Genomic DNA, 11,800 nt, shown 5'->3' with positions numbered 1-11,800 from the left:
GTGTTTAGGGTGGCAGAGAACCAGTATTTGAGAAGCAACCAATGGTGGTTTATATTTATGCTTAATTAGCTTTTTCATATGCATTTTATGCAGACATTATTTTCCAGTATCAAAGCGTAAGGGAATTATGTTCGGTTTTCCAAATAATTAGTTTTTATTACCACCAATCACTGTGAAGTCTTGTATCTAACTCAGTTGTGAAACAGATAACGTCCTTAATAGCTGTGTCATGCATTTGATTACATCCTGCATACGAACGACACGCAGGGTGCGGGCACTCTGCTGCCACCTTGCAAAAAGCCACTTTCACAGTCTTTTGACGGATACATGTGCATCTTCCCCTAAGTTACCAGACAGTCTACGCGGACAGACGTCCGTAAGATCGGCTTCCGGAATAGGCAGGTCTTTAACTACAGTCGAGCCTTCTGCATGGCGACTTTCACCATCGCGATTTCCATATGTCGCGGAAATTAAGTGGGAACGTTTTACGCGTTTTGCGGAAGCCGCAGACAAGACGAAATGTTCAGTAACTCATACATGCAAAAAAATGATCTATATGTACGGTGCTGGTTTGTTTACGGCAGCTTGTCAAATGATATTGCCATCGCAGTGCTGGGGCTGGAAGATTGACAGATTATAAATCCGACCAAGGCCGTAACCACACGTTTCGTTAAGAGTTAAGAATGAGTCATTTTTTGAGGCAGATCCAGAGTTCACGTGGTTATCAGCTACATGGCTGTAAAACGATTCCTGTATAACTACGAGCGTAGCAGGTCTGCATTTCTAAGTGCCCCTTCAGTAGCGACGCGATGGCCGAAGACAGGCTGGAGCTCCGAGACATGGAGAAGAATTTAATAAGAGACAGTCGCAAAGCTAAAGAGGGCGGGTCTCCAAGCCGGATGGAGCGGATGATCCAGCCGTGCGCGGCCGAGCTTCTGGGGACCATGTTCTTCGTGTTCATCGGCTGCGTCTCGGTGATCGAGGACGTAGAGTCGGCGGGGAGGCTGCAGCCTGCGCTGGTGCACGGCCTGGCCGTCGTGGTTTTGGTGGCGTGTATGGCAGAGATCAGGTGAAACTTTGGCTGCCTTCAGACAATCCGTATGTCGTGTGTATTGAAAGAGCACGATACTACCACCGTGTTTACTGTGATGCGAGTTATTCTAACACAGTCATGCATATCTTTGGATTTTGAGTGACTTGTGAAAGAAATGACATACTAATCATAATAAATACAGTATATTTCATTAGCATATCCCTTAAAATATAATCATCCCGTCTGATATAATATATATAGCTATTTAGGCATTTAGCCCAGAATGCCGTTAATTTTACAAAATAAATAAATATGTGGATTTGTTCCATTTCTTCACAGTGGACTTAATATATATAAACTTTTTGGTAAACTTCATTGGCACCTTTTTGTCCAGTGGGTCCCATTTCAACCCAGCATTTACTATCCCCATTTACCTGTGTGGGGGTATGGAGCTGGTCATGGTTGGACCGTACATCGTCAGCCAGCTGGTGGGGGGCGTGATTGGAGCCGCCATGTCTAAGGTGAGTGCGCTCCTTGAGGGGACACTGCTGTGCCCGCTGAGCTCCGGGTTTCCAAACTGGGTCTGCACCCTCTCAGGTGATGACGACCAAAGCCAAGTACGACGAAGCCACCGGCGCCGCCTTCACCATCCTGAGGTCCGAGGACCAGGTGGCCAGGGCCCTGTTTGCTGAGGGAGCCATGACCTGCCTCATTGCCCTGGTGGTCCTACTAGGAGCTGTCAATCACAAGAGCCGCACCCCCCTGGTACCGTTTATGGCTGGCTGCACTGTCCTCATCAACATCCTGGCAGGGTGAGCGTGCCCCCCTACTGCGCCTGTGTAGGGCACAGACATCTGTAGGACATGGACCTCTGTAAGATGTGGACCCCTATAAGACACAGACCTCTGTAGGATATGTACTTCTATAGGGCACGGATGTCTGTAGGACTTGGAGCTCAGTAGCTCACAGACATCTGTAGGACATGGACCTCTGTAAGATGTGGACCCCTATAAGACACAGACCTCTGTAGGATATTTACCTCGGTAGGGCATGGATGTCTGTAGGACTTGGAGCTCAGTAGCTCACAGACCTCTGTAGGATGTCTGTGACACAGGGACTTGGAACCTCAAGGCTGATAGTTGACATTTCAGAAAAATCCCTGGCTCTGAATCATTATTAGATTATTATTATTAATGGAATAATTATTAGCAGAGTCATCCAGCATAACGCAGTGAAGCTCAGTACTGTCTCAGCTGGAGTTTTCAGTCTGTTCCTCAATTTTGGAACCAGGAAACATAAAACAAGAGACATTTGTCAGACCTTCAAAGCATCAAATGTGGTTTGCAAACCTCAGAATAGGAGGTTTGCATGTATTAGAACCTAATAACTTAGCGCATGTGCTGTGACTGAACGCAGTGCTTGATTCAGTCACTCGCTGACTGGCAGTCATTCTCTTGCCGTTGCCACAGGGGGGGCGTGTCTGGGACGTGTCTCAACCCAGCCAGGGCTCTGGGTCCTGCTCTCATGACTAACTACTGGTCCTTCCACTGGGTGTACTGGGTGGGCCCTATTTTGGGAGGCATAGTGGCAGCTGCATTGGTGAGGTGAGCTTCCTGTCATGTTTGGGTTGCCACGTGGTCATTTCAGGCCATCAGCCCAGCGCCCCCGTAATTAGTTATCCGCAAAACAGCATGCACCTATATTTGACTAGAGTCTGATCTATGTTATTTTGAAAGTTATTGATACTGACAATTCACACTTCTCATGTTTCATTTACAGGTTTCTGCTCGGAGACAACAAAACTCGACTTATCCTGAAATGACACTTATCACCAACGATAACGGAAGATCTAATTATTGACTCTTATATGAAGACGACAATTTTGGATCGTAAGATTAAGTGTGATTTTGTTATGCTCCTGCTTAAGAGAGAAATGTGCTTAAGCATACTTTGAACACTAAAAGTGAAAAAGATTAATATTATAGCGACTATAGAAACACTCATTGCAATTTTAGCAAAACGAAACATCTGCGCCAACGTTTTAGCGGCTGCAGCCTCACCGAGATATTGTGTTTAAATATTATTCCAGCAGGTGGCGCTATGTCCCAAGCTAAAACATATCCCGCGGTCTCAAACCAACAAATCCTGATTTCTGCTATAATAAAACATTCCTTTCTTTTGAAAATGTTGTGGATTTTTATTTATATAGTGCCTGCAGCCAAATCCAATAAAACCGGAATGTTGGTAGCGCTTCTGTGTCAGCTTCCAACGCACTTTCTACAAGGAGTTTGTCGATTGCATCGGCCCTTCAGCCCATAAGTGTCTTGTCATTTTCCCAAGTCCTGGCATCAAATTTTCTTTCTGTGCTGTTGTCTCTTACGGATCCGCTGTGCTGATGAAAGCGGTGACAGGTGTGTGGCTTTAACCGGTGACGGCCGCTGTCCGTGGTGCTGAAACGATGCTGCTAGTGGGGTTTAGAGCCCTAACACTCACCCATTTCCGCAATACCTCAACCATAAACAATTGCACGAAAGGGTGTAATGGAAATAGTATTACAATAACTGTAGTTTAGTAGCGGTACACAGACACAAAATAATAGCGAGACGAAAGTGAAGGTGAAATGAGTGTCTTTGTAAACGTTACGACAAAAAAGAGCTCGGGAGAGACCCAGTGGCAGACAACACAGTTTATTCAGCCCCAGGGCAACCAGAAAGGCAAAAGTAAGGCAGAATGGTAGTCAGGGTCGCGGAGCGGGGGTGATAAGCAGCTGCGGGGGGGGGGGGGGGGGGGAGTCAGTCAGACACCGAAGGCATAGAACAGGAGGTAGGACGGATCAGAGCTGGACGGGAGACACAAGTTTGAGCGCTCAGAATGCGGCATGGCAAACCAACAACACCACACATCGTGTGTGAGGCTCCCCGGGGTATCTAAGGGCCGAACACAGCTGCCTGTTCTCAGCCCTTAGGGTTTGCCCACGAGGGGAGGGCATGTATGAGAGGATCCCGCAATCGCACAGAGAAGAGCGACCCCTCCTCCCACGGTCTTTATTTGTTAGTTATTGGCCTATTTATATGATCACACGTTAGTGGTAAGGGGATCTACACTCTGGTCTACTATGTGGGGGTCCCAGACTTAATAAAGATTGAAACCATTGCTTTATTACGGTGGTCCTGACGTGCAAATCTCAGAATATTATTTAAAAATATTTTTTAAATATATTTTAAAAATAGATTAAAAATACCATTTTAAGAACATTCAAAACCATATAGAAGAAAAACGCAAAACAATAAATCATTTTTTTTCTGTTTTGTTTTCCTTAACATGTGCTGCGTGCCAACGTACTTTATAACAATATATATTTATATTTTTATAATGAATAATATTTTAATTGATTTTGTAATAAACACTAGGACTAATAACTATTGTGAATAACGGATCAGAACAATAATGAAAGTCCGGAATACATATATTAAATAACTGTATTAATTTATGTATCGCTCTGACATGATAAAGTCTGTACAATGTCCTTCAGAAACAATCTTAAAGCTCGCTTTTTTAATGTAGACCTTTGAAAACCTTAGTTCAACTGTACAAATTTACTCATTGATTGATAGCACGTATCATCTTCATTCAGAAAGTTGATTTAATTCGTTTTTAAAAGAAACGTTTGGATATCACTGTTTGTTTCTTTGTAGTAGAAAGAAAAGTTGCATTTTTTTTCTTGAGGGCGGAACCCGTCAGGATGCGGCGATAAAGGGGCACATTTGGCAAAGGAGATAACCAGCCGCCGTTCTGTGGAGCCCAGAGACGCGCGGCGCCGCATTTTATAACCTCCTCTACAAATAATGCTGCACTTCATTTAGATATTTTTATGCATTTAATACTTCTTTGGTTTCAGCCTAAGTGTGCATAGGGAAGCAACATTTTTACTGTAATGTACTGTAGCTTCCTTGCTAACTACCAGGGACGCAACCCACCGTAATACAGAGATAAGTGGAAACGGGGCGGGGAGTGGATGATATAAAACTTTATAAGCCGTATAATCAAAACACTGAGTGCAATTTATTGGCATCCATCCTAGATCTGTCGCGGGGCCATGATTTCATTTAACAATCACTTTCCAGCGCGTAAATAAAAGTCAGTGTAAGTGATATTAAGTTTCATATTTGGCCTTAACGGTTCTTAGGTGCTTCACGCTCTTAATTGGAGCTTATGTTGTATTTTAAGTTATATAAGGAAAAGTGACCTGTCAGGTACATGTGGATTTTCCGATGTTTCAAAACATTTTCTTCGACATTGCATGCATTGTTCATCTTAAATAATAGTATTAAATAGTGGTATTAACGAGACTTTGGTCTGGGCACAAATGTGTGAAATTTAATTAGAAAATTAACACACATATTTTTAAAATTCACAATAAAACTATCGCTGAATCATTAATGCAAAATTCACGTGAGGGAGAATTTGAGTTAAACACTATTCTGATTTATCATAAAACAGACGGAAAATGTATTGGAAATGCATTAGTTTCAAAACCGAGCCTGCAAAATATGGTTTACACTCTCAGAAAAAGGCTAAAAATCTGTATCTTTGATTTGTCACCGGAACTGTACCCTTATACCTTTTAAGTATACAGAAATTGACTCTGAGGAACATCCTAGAGGTACAAACATCACTAATGTACCATAGATGGTACAAAAATGTTAATCTGAATAACTATAGGTAAGGGTACAATTGCAGACCCTTGAGGGTACAACCTCAGTAACAAGCAAAGGTACAAATTTTATTTAAATTTTCCTGAGAGTATATGTGCTATCTATATATTGAATTAAAATAAAAATCGTTATCTTTTTTGAGTGTTGTTGGTTTTTAAACGTATTGTTTTCTGTGGGAACCGGGTAAAACTGCTGGCGAACTGAAAGGGTGGAATACCGGGGAATATTTAACTGAACCGTTATAAATAGGCCGACTAAGGATCACTGCTCAACCGCGAGCCGCCGTCTTTGTCAGGGGTGGGAAACGTGAGACACGAGGCCACAACACACGTTTCGGAACGGGCTTTAACATTATTAGACAAGCTGACAAAATTATATTTCCATCTTTCGCTCGCCAGCCAGGTGACACAGGTCACTTGGCCAGGAGCACAGGAGATTTTTTTAAGGGGGGTGGGGCAGTAAGCAAAAATCTCTTCTTTTGAGCCTATCCAGTCATGGTTGATGAGCCACTTGTGATTTGGGATGGTGGTTTAATACACTGAACATCTTGATTGACACTGGCTGACATACATATAATGTTTCTTTATTTTCTGGTATTTTCTGTATTTTCTAGTGTTAATCATCTACAAATTGCCTGTTGGACAATAGTCTAAACATGACATAGCATTTTCTACAATTCTACAGCGTGTTGCGAGTTTAAATTACTGACCCCCGGTATGCTGTAATGTTACAAATTATGCGTGCATACAATCATAGATTTATTGCTTCATTATAACAGACATAATTTCGCATTATATCAGAGTTAGATTAAATTGCTAGCTTTGTTGAACTTACATAGATTACCCTGAGTTATGATAAAGATTATGTTGACCGCTGCACCCTACATAAACTCGGTATAGATTATGTAGAATTTGCGTCTACTTACATTCCTTGCTATTCAAAAGAACGCTGTAATCGGTCTAGATATTTGTTTTGTTTTGGTTTTTTATTGCCGAGTTTCTGTATCGCGTGGCACTGTAAGAAAGAGAAAGTTAAGACAACCTACAATTTCAAGGCAACTTACTGCGCTAGATTTTTGAGTTTTGAGGACTCGAACTTTTAAGTTTTGAAGAAATCACCTATTGTTGTGTCAAATAATGATTTTTTTTATTCAGGTAATTTATCTTTTATATCGATAAAAACTTCAGATTTTTAGTTTTACATACTCGGAATTACAAACAATAGAAGCTGCGCCACCTTATTCCCTTTCATTCAGATGGTTTATCTTTCATATGCATAAAAACTTTCAAATTTCAGTTAAACATGCCAAGACTTCAAAACTGCAAAATATGGGCCAACTAATTATTAGGAATGAAGGCAGTTCAATTAGCATGTTTATTTTAAACATGACAAGTAATAAATAATAACTGACACATCTTGAGGATCCCTGTGGGGAATGACAGCAAACTTGACTGTGAAGGACAGCTGCTTGGGGGGGGGGGGGGGGGGGGGGGGGGGGGGGGGTCATAGGCCTTGCTCAAGAGCCCCCACCTGTGCTGATGCTGGGTTTGAACTGGTGACCTTTAATCCATGAGTTGAGAGACTTAGCTCACACAGCCACATGTGTACAGAACACAAGCTGAATGAGATGCTAACACAAAACACACAGAAAAATGCATCTATAAGTTTTTACAGCTATGAAAGATAAATTATCTGAACGAAAAATAATTACTCTGCATAACAATAGGTGGTTTTCTGAATTGCCCTCAAAACTCAAACATCTAGTGCAGTAAGTTTAAAATTTTAAGTTGTCGTGACGTTTTCTTTTTTTACATGAAGTGTACTGCTTGGGATGCTGTTACTAAACTGCATCTGGCACAAGCTAAGCTTCTCAGTTCTGAACTTAATTGCTAAGGACCCAGAACCCACGACGGCAAAATTCAAACAAAATCCACAAAAGCCAGAAGGATTTATGTCTTTGAATAAGATGTTTCAGAAGGTGACATCAGTTTTTGAGCTATGTGTCCTTCATTAAACTGGCAGGTCATCAGGAAAGTGGAAAAGTTTTAAGTTATGTGTAGGCTAATAGGAATGCGTTCACTTACTATATAGGCCATATGTCCACCTACAAATGGAGACAAAGGGAGATGTTGGGAGCGCATGTGTGCGAGCACGGGGATGCACGTGCATGTGTGCGAGCACGGGGGATGCACGTGCATGTGTGCGAGCACGGGGATGCATGTGCATGTATGAGGATTTCTACCTGCAGCATCCACAAGATGTGAGTAGTTTGTTATGGTCCACCTGGTTTGAGTTTACCGTAAAAAGGAGACACGAGGGGGGCGGAACGCAAGGCCATGACCCCCCCCCCCCCCCCCCAAAAAAAAAAATATTCAGATGTGTTCACAATGTCCCTAATTATGGCCTTGGTACCCCCCCCCCCCCCTCAAATGCTGGCTCCATGGCTACGGTCTTGTGCCGACGTCTCCCCCCTCTCGGCATCTGCCAAGCTGACAGTGGCGATACTGTTTTCAGACGATTTTAACCCTGGCTTCCATGTTGGGATAAACGAGTCCCTGCGTGTTGTGGTGAACGAGTCCCTCTGTCTCTCAGACTTACAGCCTGCATTAGACAGGGTCTAATCAGACTTAGCGAATAATCATAATGTCACGAACGTTGCCGAATATGAAACATTCTTAACGACTTTATAAAAGAATTTATAGAACAGAAATTCTGTCTCAAAAGCGACTTTACTGGAATAAAAATAATATAATGTCACAAGCAACGTAACAGTTACAATTAGTTTATATTTTCTATAAATTATATTGATTTTGAGATTGAGATTCAGCTCATAAAATGAAATGTCAATTCTGTATCACACGTCGACTTTCTTGCAAGCTCATATTCCAGATAAATAATCACAATAATTGTGTATGTGTAAAAACTGACCAGTATCTTACACAAATGTACTGGACAATATCCAGTATACCTATCGACAAAACGTCGGTTTTTGTCGAGTTTTCAAATTTTATTTAGGCCTACGATAGGATGCACTTATACATGGTTTGATTTTCTCAATAATCTTGAATTTATTTGTATATAAACCCAAAACCCGTATAAAACGAAGCCGATATTGATATAGGACTGATAACCCGCGTTACCTATAACATTTCTTTTAACAACTCCGTCACACAGACGGAAACACTAGAGAACATCATAGAGCTGACCTGTATTACAATCGGCAAATCCGCCCACTGAGTTATCTATTAATGGCAGAGACGGTATTTGTTATCACGCCATAGTGCTTGCATGTCAGTTATCAGTGGAAACACGCAAAACGCCCTCGAAACATCCATAATAGGTTTCTCAAACAAAACAATTAAAGAAATTCAAAATCATGAACTCCTTAAAGATAATTTCTTCTGAAAAATAAATAATTAAATGAAAAGCAGATGCAGTATAGATTTTCTAAAGGGTTGTTAATTTTCTAAAGGATTTTAAATATAGTTAAATTTTATCTTCAAATTGTGGTCTCACCTTTAATAGCTACCAGCGTTTTTTTTTTATTTATTTCGTCTTTGTCACGTATTAGCCGCAACATAAAACGTCAATCTACAAAATTCATATCTTTTTTCTAGACTTGGTAAAAAAATAATAATAGCAGAATCACACATAATTTGTTTTAGATCCATATTTGTGTCAGGCAGATGCTACAATATAGATCGACAGCTGATTTGCTCATAGTGTGCTATAGCCTTTTAAATCACTTCATAATATATTAAATAGCATTTAATCATTCTGCTGTTAATTAGTCAAACTACGACATTGATGGCAGTCAAAAGTGGGATTCCGGAAAAAAATACCCGTTTTCGTTATTTCGCTTTTTTCAATACGTAGTCGAATACATATTCTCAGCCCGGGATCATTATTTTAAACTGACGAATATGATGAAAAAATTGTTTTTATGATCGCACCAAATAATCGAAGTGTATTCATGTCCATCAATTTAAGACAACAATATAAAATCAGTATCATTTTTACTAAGAAATAGAGAACTTCTTGGTATGTGACTAGTAAAAATATATATTTTCATGTATTCTTTGTCTAATCACAAAAAATAAGACTTTTAAATCATGGGAGAATGTCTTGTGATTTGTGTAGTAGAAAGAAATACTTAATGTTTATGTGATCTTTGCTTTAATTATGTGATGCATGAATTTGTCTAAAATCAAGACATCGATTTTTCAAAATAGGACAGAAAGAACTGGTAACAGCACGTCTAATTCCTGTCGTGCAACTGGAAGAAATATTGCCTGTAATTCCCCTTTGGCGTTTTTATATGCATTTATTTATTTAAAGTGCTAGCTGTCAGAATCCCATGATAATGTATCTTAGAATCTGGAAAGGGTCCACCTCCCGAGTGGGAGGAGCCATGCATCCCTTTGTACATAAAAGCATGCCGGACTATCCCGGATCATTGGCATTTACCTCGTAATCCAAACAACAAGCAACATGAGTCTCACAGCTAAGGATAAGGCTACCGTCCAGGCCTTCTGGAGTAAGGTTTCTGGCAAGATAGATGATGTCGGCCATGAGGCTCTTTCCAGGTAATCTGAGTTCTCCGTTCGACTTCATTGATTCGTGATTATTTTGGTGGGGGGGCTTTTCATGTATATATGTGATGAGAGTCGAAAGTGAGTTAAAAATATAATATGTTCTCTTTCTTAGAATGCTGGCGGTGTACCCTCAGACTAAGACTTACTTCTCCCACTGGAAAGACCTGAGCCCCGGCTCTGCTCCGGTGAAGAAGCACGGGAAAATCATCGTAGGAGGTGTCGGCGAAGCTGTTGCCAAAATCGACGACCTGACCAACGGTCTTCTCAACCTGAGTGAGCTGCATGCTTTCCAGCTGCGTGTTGATCCTGCTAATTTCAAGGCAAGTTTTAAACAAGTTTCAACATCTCTCTGGTCTTTCAAATATTCCATCCATCCATTTTCCAAACCGCTTGTCCTATTGGGTCGCGGGGGTCTTTCAAATATTGCTTGCATAAAAAAAAAAAGGTATATAAGAGCGAATGGGATCTAGTGTTAGCGTAATTTTTTGCTGGTCTTGCATCTAATTATGTTTTATTATTATTATTATTATTATTATTATTATTGTTGTTGTTGTTGTTGTTGTTGTTGTAAAAGGGATTTTTTTCCAATTTAAACAGCTGTGTATTTTAGTTCAGCCATCCAGATGAGTATTATAACAGCTCTGAAGACTACGCGTTGCACGAATATAGAGGAAACCGTCTGCATACAAAAGACCTGCTGAATGTTGACATCTCTGCGTTCGTTCGTTTCAACAGATTCTGTCCCACAACCTGCTGGTGGTGATGGCCATGCTCTTCCCCAATGACTTCACCCCCGAGGTCCACGTGGCCATGGACAAGTTCCTCGCGAGGCTGGCTCTGGCTCTGTCTGAGAAATACCGATAAGCGCTGGGCCGATACCGGCGTTTTTAAGCTCGTGTGAAACAATGTAACACGTCAGAAATAATAAAATATACAATCAAACGCAAGTTTTGTGTCTTTATCTTGTATCCATATGTTTTAGAAAAATATTTTAATTTTGAAGTTTCACAAAGATCGAACGTAAGGCAAAGGGGTGAGATGACATCCCCTATTGAGGGGAAAGTTGTTTATAATATTATTAGCGGCTTTTATTTTGTAAGTTTATCATCACAAGTGGGTGCCCCTCTTCACACATCAGATAAGCTGTCCACTGATCCATTCAGGTGAAAATTGATAATGGATGACCTTCCCTATGCTGTAATGTAATCATGAAAACATGGGGATATTAACCCACCTAATATTTGTAATGAGGCGACCTTACGTTGGTCTCTGTGATCTTTGAGCCAGTGGTCACTAGCTCTAAATATTAGTCGAACACAGCAGTGAGTATTGGGAGCTGCCCATTTGTAAACAAACTTGTTTGAGTGTCAGGCTCATGCAGAGCTTCGTCTGATTCAGAGTTTAGTTTACAGGGCTCTGTTTAGCTTGTTTGTGTTACTCCTCTGTTTTGGTCAGTG

General features: G+C 40.9%; 2 protein-coding genes across 2 annotated transcripts; both read left to right on the top strand.

Annotated features, from left to right (window-relative positions):
- Positions 1-626: 626 nt before the first annotated feature.
- On the top strand, positions 627-3,218 carry aqp8b (aquaporin 8b). Its single transcript, XM_048991423.1, has 5 exons — positions 627-1,069; positions 1,428-1,554; positions 1,631-1,845; positions 2,503-2,637; positions 2,813-3,218. Exons 1-5 carry the CDS (start codon positions 810-812, stop codon positions 2,853-2,855), a joined length of 780 nt encoding a protein of 259 aa, XP_048847380.1. The 5' UTR covers positions 627-809; the 3' UTR covers positions 2,856-3,218.
- A 6,991-nt stretch (positions 3,219-10,209) lies between these two features.
- LOC125717846 (hemoglobin subunit alpha-1-like) lies at positions 10,210-11,273 on the top strand. Its single transcript, XM_048991164.1, has 3 exons — positions 10,210-10,334; positions 10,456-10,663; positions 11,079-11,273. The coding sequence occupies exons 1-3, from the start codon at positions 10,240-10,242 to the stop codon at positions 11,205-11,207; spliced, it is 432 nt and encodes a 143-aa protein (XP_048847121.1). The 5' UTR covers positions 10,210-10,239; the 3' UTR covers positions 11,208-11,273.
- Positions 11,274-11,800: the final 527 nt, after the last annotated feature.

This window comes from Brienomyrus brachyistius, chromosome 22 (assembly GCF_023856365.1).
Source record: "Brienomyrus brachyistius isolate T26 chromosome 22, BBRACH_0.4, whole genome shotgun sequence".
Taxonomy (NCBI): domain Eukaryota; kingdom Metazoa; phylum Chordata; class Actinopteri; order Osteoglossiformes; family Mormyridae; genus Brienomyrus; species Brienomyrus brachyistius.
The sequence above is the reverse complement of the archived record's forward strand: the minus strand, read 5'-3'. Positions and strand labels throughout refer to the sequence as shown.